The sequence below is a fragment of the Acinonyx jubatus genome, chromosome C2 (assembly GCF_027475565.1).
Source record: "Acinonyx jubatus isolate Ajub_Pintada_27869175 chromosome C2, VMU_Ajub_asm_v1.0, whole genome shotgun sequence".
Lineage (NCBI taxonomy): Eukaryota > Metazoa > Chordata > Mammalia > Carnivora > Felidae > Acinonyx > Acinonyx jubatus.
Genome location: NC_069384.1, coordinates 119,286,516 through 119,305,029, shown reverse-complemented (window position 1 = coordinate 119,305,029; position 18,514 = coordinate 119,286,516). Strand labels below are relative to the sequence as shown.

At 35.1% G+C, this 18,514-nt stretch overlaps 1 protein-coding gene across 1 annotated transcript in view; it reads right to left on the bottom strand.

Moving 5' to 3' along the window:
- Positions 1-612: 612 nt before the first annotated feature.
- ATR (ATR serine/threonine kinase) overlaps positions 613-18,514 on the bottom strand; it is a 101,239-nt gene continuing 83,337 nt past the window's right edge. Inside the window, 6 exon segments of the mRNA XM_027061684.2 lie at positions 613-1,196; positions 2,091-2,196; positions 11,292-11,443; positions 12,619-12,772; positions 13,009-13,165; positions 16,399-16,549. Of these exon segments, the coding sequence (XP_026917485.2) occupies positions 1,023-1,196; positions 2,091-2,196; positions 11,292-11,443; positions 12,619-12,772; positions 13,009-13,165; positions 16,399-16,549 (894 nt within the window). The 3' untranslated portion in view covers positions 613-1,022.

Sequence of the window (18,514 nt, the reverse complement as noted above, 5' to 3'; positions counted from 1 at the left end):
TTATCGTGTTTTCCCCCCATCACACTCTAAACTGTATAGTGAAGCATAATTCTATCAAGCGAACTTAAGTAAAATTCTGTTATGGTGAATTTTCCATTTGAATGTAATAACCTCATTACTTTTAAGTATTGTGAATTATTTTAAATCTCCTGAAAGAAAATTTACAAAAAATTAACATTAAAATATCTTTAATTTTAAACTATTAACGAAATTTTAACTGTCTTCTAAGACCACTAGATTCTGTATTCTGGTAAACTCTCAGTATGGCAGCATCTTTAAAATTACATTAGTTTTCATAGTCATACTCTTTTTTTCCTATTACATTTTCAACCATACAAAAAAAAGAGTCTTATTAAGTGAACTTGATGTGTGCTTTATGTTTATATGTTTCACTGGACTGGACAGTCAGTTTCTAGAGGCAGGGGAGGTAGCTTGGTGCATAAATCTAGCATAGTGCTTTGTCCATAGTATTTATTCAATAATTTTTTTTTGTTCAAATGAATGCTTTTTAAAAAACATTTTTTAAAGTTTTATTTATTTTTTTTAAGTAATCTCCACACCTAACATGGGGCTCCAACTCACAACCCTGAGATCAAGGATCACATGCCAGTCAGGCACCACTCAAATGAATCCTTATGCTAGCTAGTACTTACAATCAGAGTTGTAAAATGCAATGAGACTGGCTTGTTTAAATACATCTTTTTAGAGCATAAAAACCTAAGATGTTACATTTCTCCAGTTATAATGAACATATATTAAGAAAGCAGTTTTCTCTCTCTCTGCTCCTACCCCACTCACACTCCTTCAGAAACATTAAAATTTTTTTAAAACAAAGTTTATTTCTTAATAACAACATATATTATTTTAAATATTATTAACAATAAGGGAGTTAATACCAGTTGCTCTGAGAACATAAAGAAACTTATTTATGTTGTACTTTAGAACTGAATAGATATAATCACAGATTAATACCAAATGCATTAATTTTAGATAATTAACATATTCTTTGAAGTAATTTCATTTCACATATATGGAGTCCAACCAAGGTACATCTGGCATAGTAAGTTTTCATCAGTAGCTTCTTGTATAAGGTAATGCACATGTCCTTCAATAGATAACGGCAGCCCTGTCACTCTATTTCGGGTCTTGATTACACCTTGCAGTCGCTGCTCGATGTCAAGAACATGGGTCTTGGCCTATAAGAAGAAATTAAAAATCGTAAGAGCTAAGACCCCAATAACACGTGGATGTTGATCACTTGAAATTACTACTTTTCTGTTATTTAACAAATGTTTATATCCTTTTATGGATCATTACCCTTTTTGTAAAACCAAAGACAAAAGAAATGAAACAAATACTACATGAGATACTGATTTTGAAGCTTGCAATGTTAGTTATGATTTTATTTCTTTTTAAAGTAATCTCTACACCCAAGGTGGGCCTTGAATTCACAACCCTGAGATCAAGAGTTGCATACTCTACCAGCTGAGCCAGCCAGGTACCACAAAGGCTTGCAACATTAATCTAACATCAACTGATATGGACATGTTTCTGGACTATGTAAAATACCAGGGAATTTCTTCTACATTACAGTTCTAGAAAAATAATAATTTAAAATCGACTCTGAAAATGTTAGGACTTAAATATGTGAATGAATAATAATAGCAACAATACTCTAAAAGCCTAATATTTAGATTACGTTACTATGAGTAAATGGGACTTCTAAGCTACTTGGAATGGTACACATTTCTCTCAATAACAAAAAATATCAAAATGCAAAAGTCAGAATGACGTTATTACAATAATAATCCTTAATCTATTCTCACTTATTAAAAATTATTATCTGCAAACTCTGAGACTTCAACTAATATTAGTACAGAGTGAATTACTACACATTAAAGCTTTGTAAGTTCAGGTAATCTGTGTTCCAAGTTTTTTCCCACTATATCTCATTATTGTGAGCTATCTATAGTTAAACAAGAACTAGAGCTCAGAGTATTCAATGGTCAGTCACTGATAGCATTTAGAATCAATTCTCATTTATAGAGACACACAATGTCAGCTCATATCAAGCTACACCTTCTACTAACCTTTTCATTGACAACTTCCCCGGTTTCATTCAGTGGTGCTTTGGAATGCCCTTTCACTGGTTTACTCCATTCCACCAGAGGATCATGTAGAAAAGTTTTTAAGACACTAAAATGTAAACAAATGTGGTAATGTGATGTTATTTTTGTAAAAGAAGTCTCTCTAAAGTCAGCACCTAGGTGAAAAGTAAGTGAAGGATGAGAAGCTAATGGTAATACTCTTACAACACACATTACTACTGCATCAGTAACATCTGTGAACTTACTGTTTTGGGGTGAGGGACTGAAAGGAAAGAGAGAGGGAAGAGGGAAGGCAGAGAAGGATCTGAGGTATTCTTGGAGAGTAGAGTAAGGTGAGTTCTGTGTGCCATTTCTAAATGCATACTGTGAACTTCAAATACAACTACCTATGGAAAAACCCACTCAGTTTTCTTATAGTCAGTATGTCCAAAACAAAACTCATTACCCTTTCTCAAACTATTTAACGTGTATTCCCCAAATCAGTAAAGAACATCACTCACTCATTTGCTCTGAACAAAAATCTAGGAATCATCCTAGAATTATCAATCCTCTTAACACTCAATTCTACCTCCTAAACCCCTTTAGAACCCTTCTACTTACCTTCATTTCTACTGTCACTACCTCATCCAATGCACCATCATTTTTCTCTGAGTTACTCTAATAGTCCTCTAACTGGTTTTCTGGTCTCTAGCCCAAACTGCAACTGTAATTTTTCTACAGTGCAAAATCTGATTTCATTTTCTCTTTTTAAAATTTCTTCTTAAAAGTTTAAACATGTAAACCAGCCCCATGTGGACTTTTCATAATCTAGCCCTGCTCATCTAGGCACCATGATCATAGCACCATCTACTCAAAGTCTACCCTCTAGAAAACAAAATTATATTTCTTAGGCAGTCCATGCCTTCACTTGCCTTGATATTTCTATCACTCAGAATACTCTTCCCGTTTGACAGTCAATTCCATTTATCTTTAAGGTTTCAGCTACTTCCTCCAGAAATTATTTCCTGACTTCCTCCAATTGGGATAGGAGCTCTTAGTATTTCACAAGATACTACACTTCCTCTTTCAGAGAATTTGCCTTCTCCTATGTCTAACTAACCAATATGTTATACCAAAATGTATGGTAAACAGCTTGAAAGAAAGAAGGTGGATACATGAGCTTTAAAAGTCCTTTTTAAAAACTACATACTACAGCTAATATGTTTAATGGTGAAACTTCTATACCCCCAAGATTAGGAACAAGATAAAGATGTAGACCTCTCACCTTGTCTATCTGACATTCATTTTGCTAGGGCAATTAGGCAAGAAAAACAAGGCATGAGATTGGAAAGGAAAAAGTAAAACAATTTTTATCTGCAGACAATGTGCTGTTATAGAGAGAAAAATCTTAAGGTACCTACAAAATAACTATTAGAACTAATAAATGAGTTCAGCAAAATTTGCAAGATAGGGATAAATATACAAAAATCTAACACGAAAAATGAATACAAAAATGAAATAAGAAATTCCATTTAGCATAGTATTTAAAAAACACGTAGAAGCACATTTAAAAAAATACAAGACTTGAAAACTAAAAATTATAAAACACTATTGAAAGAAATTACAGAAGAATTAAATAAATGAAAAGACATCCAATGTTCATGGTTCAGAAGACTCAACATTTTTGAAATGACAATACTCCACAAACTAACAGATTCAATGCCATACTTATTAACATCCAGGTTGGCTTTTTGCAGAAGTTGACAAGATGACCTTAAAATTACGGAAATGCAAAGAATAGCCAAACAATCTTGAAAAATAAAAAGTTGGAGCACTCACAATTCCAAATTTCAAAATTTACTACAAAGCTACAGTGATCAAGATAATGTGTTATAGGCATATGGTTACACATAGAGATCAAGAGAACAAAATTGAAGAGTCCAGAAATAAAGTCTTACATATATGCTCAACTGATTTTTCATAGAAGTGCCAAGACAATTAAATGAAGAATAATATTTTCAAAAAATAGTGTGAGGAAAACTGGATCTGCACACTCAAAAGAATAAATATGGACCCCTACCTCACACTAGAAACACAAAATAACTGAAAATGACCATAGATCTAAATATAAGAGCTAAAACTATAAAACACTTAAAAGAAAACAGAGGCATAACTGTTCATGATTTGGATTATGCAACAGTTTCTTAAATGACACCAAAATCACAAACAACAATAAAAATAGATAAATTGAAGGAAATCAGAGGCATCAAAATTGGCAAAGATGAAATCAAGCTTTCGCTTTTTGCAGATGACATGATACTATACATGGAAAATCCGATAGACTCCACCAAAAGTCTGCTAGAACTGATACATGAATTCAGCAAAGTTGCAGGATACAAAATCAATGTACAGAAATCAGTTGCATTCTTATACACTAACAATGAAGCAACAGAAAGACAAATAAAGAAACTGATCCCGTTCACAATTGCACCAAGAAGCATAAAATACCTAGGAATAAATCTAACCAAAGATGTAAAGGATCTGTATGCTGAAAACTATAGAAAGCTTATGAAGGTAATTTAAAAAGATTTAAAGAAATGGAAAGACATTCCCTGCTCATGGATTGGAAAAATAAATATTGTCAAAATGTCACTACCCAAAGCTATCTACACATTCAATGCAATCCCAATCAAAATTGCACCAGCATTCTTCTCGAAACTAGAACGAGCAATCCTAAAATTCATATGGAACCACAAAAGGCCCCGAATAGCCAAAGTAATTTTGAAGAAGACCAAAGCAGGAGGCATCACAATCCCAGACTTTAGCCTCTACTACAAAGCTGTCATCATCAAGACAGCATGGTATTGGCACAAAAACAGACACATAGACCAATGGAATAGAATAGAAACCCCAGAACTAGACCCACAAACGTATGGCCAACTCATCTTTGACAAAGCAGGAAAGAACATCCAATGGAAAAAAGACAGCCTCTTTAACAAATGGTGCTGGGAGAACTGGACAGCAACATGCAGAAGATTGAAACTAGACCACTTTCTCACACCATTCACAAAAATAAACTCAAAATGGATAAAGGACCTGAATGTGAGACAGGAAACCATCAAAACCTTAGAGGAGAAAGCAGGAAAAGACCTCTCTGACCTCAGCCGTAGCAATCTCTTACTCGACACATCCCCAAAGGCAAGGGAATTAAAAGCAAAAGTGAATTACTGGGACCTTATGAAGATAAAAAGCTTCTGCAGAGCAAAGGAAACAACCAACAAAACTAAAAGGCAACCAACGGAATGGGAAAAGATATTTGCAAATGACATATCGGACAAAGGGCTAGTATCCAAAATCTATAAAGAACTCACCAAACTCCACACCCGAAAAACAAATAACCCAGTGAAGAAATGGGCAGAAAACATGTATAGGCACTTCTCTAAAGAAGACATCCGGATGGCCAACAGGCACATGAAAAGATGTTCAGCGTCGCTCCTTGTCAGGGAAATACAAATCAAAACCACGCTCAGGTATCACCTCACGCCAGTCAGAGTGGCCAAAATGAACAAATCAGGAGACTATAGAGGCTGGAGAGGATGTGGAGAAACGGGAACCCTCTTGCACTGTTAGTGGGAATGCAAATTGGTGCAGCCGCTCTGGAAAGCAGTGTGGAGGTTCCTCAGAAAATTAAAAATAGACCTACCCTATGACCCAGCAATAGCACTGCTAGGAATTTATCCAAGGGATACAGGAGTACTGATGCATAGGGGCACTTGTACCCCAATGTTCATAGCAGCACTCTCAACAATAGCCAAATTATGGAAAGAGCCTAAATGTCCATCAACTGATGAATGGATAAAGAAATTGTGGTTTGTATACACAATGGAATACTACATGGCAATGAGAAAAAATGAAATATGGCCTTTTGTAGCAACGTGGATGGAACTGGAGAGTGTGATGCTGAGTGAAATAAGCCATACAGAGAAAGACAGATACCATATGGTTTCACTCTTATGTGGATCCTGAGAAACTTAACAGGAACCCATGGGGGAGGGGGAGGAAAAAAGAAAAAAAAAAAAAAAAAAAAAGAGGTTAGAGTGGGAGAGAGCCAAAGCATAAGAGACTCTTAAAAACTGAGAACAAACTGAGGGTTGATGGGGGGTGGGAGGGAGGAGAGGGTGGGTGATGGGTATTGAGGAGGGCACCTTTTGGGATGAGCACTGGGTGTTGTATGGAAACCAATTTGACAATAAATTTCATATATTAAAAAAAATAAATAAAAAATAAAAATAAAATAGATAAATTGGACTTCATCAAAACTAAAAACTTAAATGCTAAAAAGGATATCATCAAGAAAGCAAAAAAGACAATCCACATATGGGAGAAAATATTTGCAAATTATGTATCTCTTAAGGATCTACTACCCACAATATGTAAAAGAAGTCTTACAATGCAACAATAAAAAGACAAATAATTCAATTTAAAAAAAAATGGAAAGGATTTGAATAGTTATTTGTCCAAAGATGATATACAACTGACCAATAAGTGCATGAAGAGATGCTCAACATAACTGATCATTAGGGAAATGCAAGCTAAAACCATAACGAGATACCATTAGGTATACCACCCACTAGGATGGGTAAAGTAAAAAAGACAGGTAAACAACAAGTGTTGGTAAGAATGTGGAGAAATTGGAACCCTCATACCTTGCCATTGGGATTCTAAAGTATTACCTCAAAATGTTAAGCTTAGAGTTAACATGTGACCAGTAATTCTACACCATACCCAAGAAAACTGAAAACGTATATCCACATAAAACTTGTACACAAATGTTCACAGCCACACTTTTCACAATAGTCAAAGGGTGTAAAAAATCCATTGTCCATTAGTTGATAAATGGATAAACAAAATGTGATATACAATAGAATATTTGGCAATAAGAAAGAATGAATTACTAATACAGGCTACAACATGGATAAACCCTGAAAACACCATGTTAAGTGAAAGAAGACATAATATGCCACATGTTATAGGATTCCATTTATATATGAAATGTTCAGAATAGTCAAATCCATTGAGACAGAAAGTAGATTAGTGGTTGCTAGACAATGGCAGGGGAGTAGGGATGGAGAGTACCTGCTAATTTCTTTTGGGGGTGATAAAAATGTTTTATAATTAGATACCAGTGATGGTTGCACAATCTTGGGAATATGCTAAAAACACTACAGTACACTTTGAAACAGTTAATTTTACGGTATGTAAATTACATCTTTTAAAAAACTGAGATATAATGGACATACAACATTAGTTTCAGGTGTACATAACTTGCTATTTGTATATATTGCAGAATGATCATCACAAGAAATCTAGCTAATATCCATAAACATACATAGTTACAAATGTTTTTTCTTGTGATGAGAACATTTATTTGTTTGCTTATTTAAATTATTTATTCACTTAACTAATCTCTATACCCAACATGGGGCTTGAACTCACAAGCCTGGGATCAAGAGTCTCATGTTCTTCCACCTGAACCATCAGGCACCCCCTTCGGACACGGACTTTGAATATTTACTCTCTTAGCAACTTTCAAATACACAATACGGTATTATTAACTATAGTCACCATGTTGCACAAAATATTTCCATGACTTAATTTATTTCATAACGAAAAGTTTATACCTTTTGACCACCTTCATCCATTGTCTACCCTCCACCCCCACCCTCTGGCCACCACCAGTCTGTTTTTTATGAGCTCAGTTTTTGTTTTTCTTTTTTTACTTAAGTTTTAATTTTAATTTCCATTAACATAGTGTTATGTTAGTTTCAGATGTACAATAAAGTAATTCAACAGTTCCATACATTACCCTGTGCGCATCATGACAAGTGTAATCCTTAGTTCCCATCACCTATTTAACCATCCCTCCACTCCACCTTGGTAATAACCATCAGATTGTTCACTATAATAACAGTTTGTATCTTGCTCTATTTTTTCACCTTTGCTTGCTTGTTTTATTTCTTAAATTCCACATATGAGTGAAATCATATGGTATTTGTCTTTCTTTGATTGACTTATTTCACTTAGTATACTTTTTAGCTCCATCCATGTCATTGCAAATGGCAAAATTACATCCTTCTTTATAATTGAATGATATCCTATTGTGTGTGTGTGTGTGTGTGTGTGTGTGTGTGTATACATACATACCAAGTCTTTTTTTTCCTTAAATTTATTTGTTTAAATTCAAGTTAGTTAACACACAGTGTAGTATTGGTTTCAGGAGTAGAACCCCATGATTCATCACTTACATACAACATCCAGTACTCATCCTAACAAGTACCCTCCTTAATGCCCACCACCCATTTAGCCCGTCCCCCTACCACCCACCTCCCCTCCAGCAACCCTCAGTTTGTTCTCTGTATTTAAGAGTCTCTTATGTTTTTATCTTATTTTTCCTTCCCTTCCCCTATGTTTATCTGTTACATTGCTTAAATTCCACATGAGGGATATCATACGATATCTGTCTTTCTCTAGCTGATTATTTAGCTTAGCATAATACACTCTAGGTCCATCTATGTTGTTGCAAATGGCAAGATTTCATTCTTTTTGATCACTGAGCAATATTCCACTGTGTGTGTGTATGTATGTGTGTGTGTGTGTGTGTGTGTGTGTGTGTGTGTGTGTACACACATACATCTTCTTTATCCATTCAGCAGTTGATGGACATTAGGGCTCTTTCCATACTTTGACTATTATTGATAGTGCTGCTATAAACATTGGGGTGCATGTGCCCCTTATAATCAGCATTTTTGTATCCTTTGGATAAATACCTAGTGGTGCAATTGCTGGGTCATAGAGTAGTTCTATTTTTAATTTTTTGAGGAACCTCCATACTGTTTTCCAGAGTGGCTGCACCAGTTTGCCTTCTCACCAACAGTATAAGAGGGTTCCCCTTTCTCTGCATCCTCGCCAACATCTGTTGTTTCCTGAGTTGTTAATTTTAGCCATTCTGAAGATGTGAGGTGGTATCTCAATGTGGTTTTGATATGTATTTCCCTGATGATGAGCAATGTTGAGCATTTTTTCATGTGTCTGTTGGTCATCTGGAGGTCTTCTTTGGAAAAGTGTTTATTCATGTCTTATGCCCATTTCTTCACTGGATAGTTTTTTTGGGTGTTCAGTTTGATAACAAAATCTATAAAGATAAAATCTTTATGTATTTTGGATACTAACCTTTTATCTGATAATGTCATTTGCAAATATCTTCTCCTATTCCATCGGTTGTCTTTTAGTTTTGTTGATTGTTTCCTTCACTGTGCAGAAGCTTTTTATCTTGACGAGGACCCAATAGGTGATTTTTGCTTTTATTTCCCTTGCTTCTGGAGACACGTGCTGTGGCCAAGGTCAAAGAGGTTGCTGCCTGTTTTCTCCTCTAGGATTTTGATGGTTTCCTGTCTCACATTTAGGTCTTTCATCCATTTTGAATTTATTCTTATGTATGGTGTAAGAAAGTGGTCCGGTTTCATTCTTCTAAATGTCACTGTCCAATTCTCCCAGCACCATTTGTTAAAGAGACTGTCTTTTTTCCACTGGATACTCTTTCCTGCTTTGTCGAAGATTCACTGGCCATACATTTGTGAGTCTATTTCTGGGTTCTCTATTCTATTTCATTGATCTAGGTCTCCATTTTTATGCCAACACCATACTGTCTTGATGTAATACAGGCTAAAGTCTGGAACTGTGATGCCTCCAGCTTTGGTTTTCTTTTTCAACATTACTTTGGCTATTCAGGGTCTTTTGTGGTTCCATACAAATTTTAGGATTGTTTGTTCTAGCTATGTGAAGAATCCTGGTGGTATTTTGATAGGGATGGCATTGAATGTGTAGATTGCTTTGGGTAATATAGACATTTTAACAATATTTATTCTTCCAATCCATGAGGATGGAATGTTTTTCCATTTCCTTGTATCTTTTTCAATTTCTTTCATAAGCTTTCTGTAGTTTTCAGCATACAGATCTTTTACCTCTTTAATTAGGTTTATTCCTAGGTATTTTATGGTTTTTGGTGCAATTGTAAATGGGATAGGTTCCTTGATTTCTCTTTCTGCTGCTTCATTGGTATATAGAAATGCAACTGATTTCTGTACGTTGATTTTATATCCTGCAACTTTGTTGAATTCATATATCAGTTCTAGCAGTTTTTTTGGTGAAGTCTTTTGGGTTTTCTATGTAGAATATCATGTCACCTGTGAAGAGTGAAAGTCTGGCTGGTCAATTTGTATGCCTTTTATTTCTTTTTGTTGTCTGATTGCTGAGGCTAGGACTTCTAGTACTATGTTGAAAACTGTACCATATCTTCTTTACCCATTCATCAATCAATGGACACTTGGGCTGCTTCCATTATCTTGGCTATTAGAAATAATGCTGCTATAAACATCAAGGTGTATGTATCTCTTTGGATTAGTGCTCTTGCATTCTTTTGTAAGTGCCCAGTAGTGCAGCTCGTGGATCATAACGTAGTTCTATTTTTTCTTTTTAAGACTCCACATATAAGTGATCTCACACACTTCTCTGTCTTATTTTCACTTGGCATACATGCCTTCAAGGTCTATCTATGTTGTCACAAATGGCAAGATTTCCTTCTTTTTATGGCTGAATAATATTCCACTGTGTATGTATATGTTTGTGTGTATATGTGTGTGTGTGTATATACATATACATATACATACATCAGGCTTTTTTTACCCATTCATCCATCAATGGACACTCAGGTTGCTTCCATGTCTTGGCTATTATAAATAATGCTGCAATGAACTGTAAGTTATACCTTAATAAAGCTATTATTTAAAAAAATTCACTTCGGGGCGCCTGGGTGGCTCAGTCAGTTGAGCATCCAACTTCAGCTCAGGTCATATCTTGCGGTTTGTGAGTTTGAGCCCCACGTCAGGCTCTGTGCTGACAGCTCAGAGCATGGAGCCTGCTTCGGATTCTGTGTCTTTCCCTCTCACTTCCCCTCCCATGCTCATGCTCTGTCTCTCAACAATAAATAAACATTAAAAAAAAGTTTTTTTTAAATACAATACAACAAAATAAAAAAAATCACTTCAACTAATGCAAAGTGGCTTCTATTATTTAAAAAACATATTTAGGAACCAATAATTACACTCAAGATTACTGTTAAATTGTTTACATAACATAAATAATTACCTCATTAAAGGCTCTCTTTGATCTCGCATCAGCCTCATTGTAACTTCACAAGCTCTTCGAAAAAGACCTTCTGTTCCCATAGGACCCATTCCATTAACCATATTATGAGTCAGCCGAAATGGAACAATTTCTGGAACTTCAAAGGTTTCCCCCTTAAAACAAGGCATTTTATTAAAAAGTAGTATTAGAATTTTAAAATCTTTGTGCAAAAAAAATTAGAACTTCAAGTCTAGACTCTTTAAGCAAAGTGCAGAGATACCTTCAAAATATTTATATTTTTATAAAATGTAAATATAAAAATATTTGTAACCACATTAAAGGCCTATATCATGAAGGAGCCTACATCTCTACCTTTGATCTAACAGATGGATGGATTCACCTATCACTGAATTATTATAGTGAATATTACTATAGAGAAATTTTTATGCATTCAATATTTAATCTCATATTAACTTCCTTAATGTCCTTCTTGAGTAATATAAAATAAAAACAAATATTCTCATATTTTTTTTTTTTAAGAGTTTCACTTTAAAGCAGGGAGGGAAAAGAAATAACCAAATATTAGATGCTCATACTGATGAGACTATACAACATATAGTATAATGAAGTCCAGTTCATTTATTTTCTACCATTCTCAACCTGCCTTTCATAGGGCCTTTTCATCCCCAAATTTATTGACTCAGTTTCTTATATGATTTAACAAATACCAGTGGTTTATCTTTTGATTTAATCTTATTTGTATCTGTAACCTGTCTTAGTTCCTGTGACAGCAGACGGCAATCAATACTGGGGATATGAAAATAGGGGGTTAATCTACCAGTATGCCTTCCAGGACACTGGAAAATTAGAGGGGGCCTGAGGGACCTCAGTCCAACTAGCTTAATCTAATCTTAAGCCCCTCTGGACCTAAAGAATTTTCTGGGATGTCTGCCAGAGATCTGTGTATTTTGTTTAAATTCCTGGATGATTCTGATATGCTGCCAGGTTTGGAAACCATCACATTAAAGTACTGTCTCTTTAGAAGTGAGTCTCAGTAAAATGAACTGATCTGCCCATATTCACATAACTAAGAACTGAGTCAGAACTTGAATCTTTGGATTTCAAGTTCAGTGCTAGTTTTCCTATATCACTCTTTTGAGTTCTCTTCATCCTAAGTTGCTTTACTGAGGACTCTGGGATCCACTGATCAAAACCAGTCAAAAAAACTCTCAGTGTGACTCAACTGTGATGATAACTGCTACCAACAGGTATATCTAGGAAGAACAGTTGTTAAAAAAGGCAATTGGGAGAAAACATACAATTAACTAGAATGAGTCACATCACTTACCTTATTGAAGAGACAGTTGAAATCCACATGTACACATTCACCAGTCAAAGAATCAAAGAGGATGTTTTCACCATGACGGTCTCCAAGCCCCAGGATATAACCAACCATTGACATAACTGCAGTGGAACGACAGTATGCTGACCTGCTACTGTACCTAAAGAAAACACAATGCCTATCACATATCCTTATGCCACTGATTTAATTTAGATTTAATTTTAAATTTAGAATTAAAAAAAACATTTTTTTAGGTAATCTCTAGCCCCAATGTGGGTCTCAAACTCACAACCTCGAGAACAATCACACACTCTACTGACTGAGCCAGACAGGCACCCCTAAGATATTTTTTAAAACATCTAACCATAATAATGTATTATTTTCTGTTTAATTTACCATGATGTAGGATCAGGGAATGTCCTCAGAAACCACTCATGAAAAACAGGAGGATGCCTGGGTAGGAGAAATTCTTGGAATACTTTGAGTTTTTCAGACAAAGCTGCGGCTTTTGGTAGCATACACTGGCGAAGTTCTTTTCCTGTCATATAAACTCCTACAAGGTAGAGTGGTTTTCATTAATCACACAAGCCAAATAAGGGGCAGTTTTTTTATTGGACAGAAAACATCCATTTTTATTCAAATTGTTAATTAAAAGAATGGAAAATTTTTCATAAACTTACCTTCTGATATTATAATAAAATAATAAAACGCATTATGTATGTTCCCTTGTAATTATCCAAAGTGAAGCTTCTTGTTTATGAAAATGAATGTCAACTAAAACTAATGTGGAATCAACTGATTCCAGAAGATATTACTCAGAATAAATCCAACGTGAGGAGTACCCCTGGAATTGTAAAATGTTGTAGTCCTCACTAAAATTGTACTAATCTCTCTGTTAATCAGCATGTAGTATAGGTCCACACTGAATCATTATTAAAAAACCTACAATGGTGCTTTGAAATAATTTACTGTGTGAAGGCTAGCCTGTAAGATTCATAGTATAGTTGATTCTTGAGCTAATCTTGTACAATGCAAATCATCTGGAGAAAAACAAGAAATTTTCCTTCTGATATACTGGTGAGCTTATATTAGATGGGTGATAGGACTACAGTCTATAAAGTGCCTTTCAGGCCCACCTTGGTTTAGATACTTTTTTTTTTTTTTTTAAGAGAGAAAGTACGAATGGGGGATAGGGGCAGAGGGAAAAGGGGAGAGAGGCAGTGAGAAGGAAAGGTGGGGAGAGAGGAAGAGAGAGAGAGAGAGAGAGAGAAAATATCTCAGTCAGGCTCCATGCTCAGCATATAGCCTGATATGGGGCTCAATCCCACAACCCTGGGATCATGATTGGAGCTGCAATCAAGAGTAAGATACTCAACTGACTGAGCCACTCAGGCACCTCGGTTTGGTGCTTTTTACACCCAAGGCAGAGCCAAAGTTTTAAGGATAAGTTTGAGATTTGATGTTTTCAGTCTCAAATGTTACATAATTCCCATATGTTCACGGTATTTAAAAAAGTTTTTTTTAATATTAAAAAAAATCCGGGGCGCCTGGATGGCTCAGTCGGTTAGGCGTCCGACTTCGGTTCAGGTCATGATCTCGCGGTCCGTGGGTTCGAGCCCTGTGTCGGGCTCTGTGCTGACAGCTCAGAGCCTGGAGCCTGTTTCAGATCCTGCGTCTCCCTCTTTCTCTGACCCTCCCCTGTTCATGCTCTGTCTCTCTCTGTCTCAAAAATAAATAAATGTTTAAAAAAAAATTAAAAAAATCCAATAACAATAACTAAAACTTATACAATATTTCATCCTTCCAATAAAATAGTCAATAGTAAATTCCTTAGAATAAGAGTCCAGTGTGTGAGTTTCAGCTCTGCAACTTATCAGCTTTGTGAACGTGGGGAAGTTACTTAACCTCTGTACTGTACATAAAATAGGGATAATCACTTAACAATAAAAAACAAGGCATATAACATACTTAGCACAATGATACAGTAATTTATAAATGTTACTTATTGTTATGGGTTAAATTATACCCTAAAAAAATGTGTTTAAGTCCTAACCCCTGGTACCTGTGAATGTGACCTTAATTGAAAGTAGGGTTGCTGCCCATATAATAAAGTTAAGATGAAGTCATTATGGTGGGCCCTTAATACACTATGACTGTGTATAAAATACTGTATAAGAAAACAGACAATAGACTTAGGGACAACACTGTATGATGACGGAGAATAGAGCTAGTAAAGTGATGAGTCTATAAGCTAAGTAACATCAAATATTGCTGAAGACAGCAGAAGCTGACAGAAATGCATGGAAGTTTCTCTGCTAGAGCTTGCAGAGAGATGGCCCTACTGACACCAAGATTTTGGATTCACAATTCTCAAATTGTGAAAGAATACATTTCTGTTGTTTGTAGCACTTTGTTACAGTGGCCCTAGGGAAGATAATAACTTATTTTCTACCTTATTCTGATAACTTCACCTATCATCCCATATATTCTTCATCTAGCTATTCTTAATGTCTGTATCTTTTATAACAATAGTACAATTACCTAAGGAACTCAATATTGCTACGATATTATTAACTAACCTTTAGACCTTATCAAATTTCACCAAATGTCCCACTACTATCCTTTGTCTGGGCCAGGATCCAATCAGGATCCCTTTTTACACTCAGCTGTCATTATCTCCTTAATGTCCTCAAATGTGAGTAATTTTTGTCTTTGTCTTTGATTACCTTGAAATTTTTTTAAGAGTTCTAACCAGTCATATTTTTGTTTCTCCAATGTAAAGTTACTACTTTTCTTCCTTTTTAATTAAGAAGTAGCTTATGGGGAGATACTTTGAGACCCTACAAATAACCTTTTGCCCATTAATTTCAACATCCATTGATAATCGCTGCCTGCAATAATTATTATTGTGGTACTTGCTAATTGGTGATTTTCTATTTCCATAATTTCCTCTACATTCATTAACTACAAGGAAGATCTATTATGTATTGTAAGGAAGAACTGTTCCTACTTCCCTACTTATTTATTGAAGCATTTATTTACATCAGTGTGGACTCATGTCAATTTTATTCCATGAGTTATAATCTATACTATCATTATTTATTTTCTTGCTCAAATTATCTGAGGTTTGGCCAGTTGGAGTCTCTAATTCCAATCTAATACTTTTGGCTTTATTCAAACCTTCTTTCTCCTTTTCTTTCTCTGACAGTGGAAGAAAACTAGCTCTCATTATCCATAATATATTTATTCATTTGCTAAATTTGAGTATACAGGGGCGCTTGGGTGGCTCAGTCGGTTAGGCATCCAACTTCAGCTCAGGTCATGATCTCACAGCTCATGGGTTCGAGCTCCACGTCGGGCTCTGTGCTGACAGCTCAGAGCCTGAAGCCTACTTCTGATTCTGTATCTCCCTCAGTCTCTGTCCCTCCCCTGCTCATGCTCTCTCTTTCTCTCTCAAAAATAAATAAACATTAAAAATAAATAAATAAAAAATAAAGTTGAGTATACATGTAAAGTAGTTTCAGAATTGCTAACCAAAACCTCTGTGAAAAACAAATTTTCATGTACATTTTTGTAAGCTACATCAAATTTTTCGGGATAAAGATAGAGAAGGAAGGTGTAAAGACAAACACCTTAGTACTTCTGTATATAGACTATCATTTGACCTAGAAATTCTACTATGGCTTATTAAAAAAAAGGTACAATGAGATATGTTAATAACAATTATACATGTTAGTAGATTTTATACTCATTATATATTTGTACTTTAAGAATTCGTTTTAGTACCCTTTTCCTTATATAGTTTGGTCAGAATAGGTCTCAAGCCAGCAGTGTTGTTAACCCATTCAATAATCCCACATTCATCATTCAGGGGAATAACTGCGTATGTTCGGATATGAAGTTCTCTTCTGCGAGATTCTGCATCTTTTCTCAAGCACTATTAAAAAAAAAAACAACACATAAACTTAAAAATTCAGAATTCTACATGTCATGTCAAATATATCTAAAAATTATTCATTTCATAGCAAAAGAATGTCAGTGAAAGTTTACTCTGTGGTATAGATGAGTAATTCTTCAGAATGGTAGGAAAGGATACTACTAGGATAGTATCCATCCTCTTTTTTCCAAATCATTAAAAATGCCTTGGGCAAGTCCCTCTTTTTTAATTATTCACTGAGAATTATTCACTATTCATGGGCAACCCATTCACTTTTTTAATTATTAACGTGAGAATACTGTGTTGAAAGTATTAAAGTTGTATATTCAATGACAAAATGTTCTTTCACTGTTTATTGCTTTATAGATATTACTGAAATATTAAGTCCTTAGGTACAAAGACTGCTATTTAATTTTGATTATCTCAAAAATTTATAAACAAAAAAGTATGAGTTTTATGATGTCCTTAAAATTTTTATTTTATATATCATATAAAAATTTTATTTTTATTCTTGCAGCTTGATATTACAGCTTCATTTGAAAAACTATCTCCTAGCAGAAGAAAGCTTTTTACATCTCATTTGATTAATTCTGAATTAATTTAGGAAAGGATAAACAGTATTTTGTTTAATTCTGGAACTGTAGGACATAAACAGACTAAGCATACAAATATAATTGCAATTTGTCCAATTCAAAAGCACAACCACTAGCCAAAAACATATTTTAAATGCCAGGAATAAGTAGGCTACATAAATGTCAGCCAAACAGTATAATATTAGAATTTACATGTAAAGATCAGTTTGTGGTCTCCTAGACAAACACAGACTGTAGTTTTTGAAAATCAGGCTACTGTATCTGACCATGGCGATGAGGAGAATAGTAACGAAATAAATTAATCAGTAACAAAACTGAAAACGATACATTTATAAACTAAAGCCAGGCCATCTAATACTCCTAACCAGAAAAACACTCAAGGGAGCTTCGGATGAACATACTAATTGGTTTAACAGTCAGTGAATTAAGTTACCAATTTACCAAACATTTAAAAAAAGTTTTTTAGGGGCGCCTGGGTGGCTCAGTCGATTGAGTGTCAGACTTCGGCTCAGGTCATGATCTCACGGTTCCCGATTTCAAGCCCCACATCGGGCTCTGTGCTGACAGCTCGGAGCCTGGACCCTGCTTTGGACTCTGTGTCTCCCTCCTTCTCTGCCCCTTCCCTGCTCATGCTCTCTCTCAAAAATAAATAAAAATATTAAAACAAAACAAAACAAAACTTTATACCATATTAAAAGCCCATTTCAAAGGCAATATGAAATGAAGGACTTTTTTAAAAATTTATTTAAAATGTTTGGGAAGGGCGATTGGGTGGCTCACTCGATTAAGCATCTGACTTCAACTCAGGTTATGATCTCGCCGTTTGTGAGTTCAAGCCCTGTGTTGGGCTCTGTGCTGACAGCTTGGAGCCTGGAGCCTACTTCAGATTCTGTGTCTCCCTCTCTCTCTGCCCCTCCTGTACTCGTGCTCTCTCTCTCTCTCTCAAAAAACATAATAAACATTAAAAAAAAAAAGCATTCAATAGAAAATATTTTCCCTCATTAACACGTCTTACACATTTTTCTCAATATAATAAAGGTAATCTAATTTTTTAAAAAGTTACATGAACCCAGCAATTCCACTTCTGTATACACACTCAAAAGACTGAATGCAGGAATTCAACGAGTTATTTATATACCTATGTTCATGGCAGCATTATTCACAATAGCAAAAGGTAGAAACATTCTGTGTCCCTTGATAGATGAATGAATAAACAAAATGCAATATACACATACAATGGTATATTATTCAGCCTTATAAGGGAAAAAAATTCTGACACACTGTAACATGGATGAAACCTGAAGACAATACCAAGTGAAAAAGCCGGTAAAAAAGGCCCCAAACTGTATGATTCCACTTCTACAAGGTACCT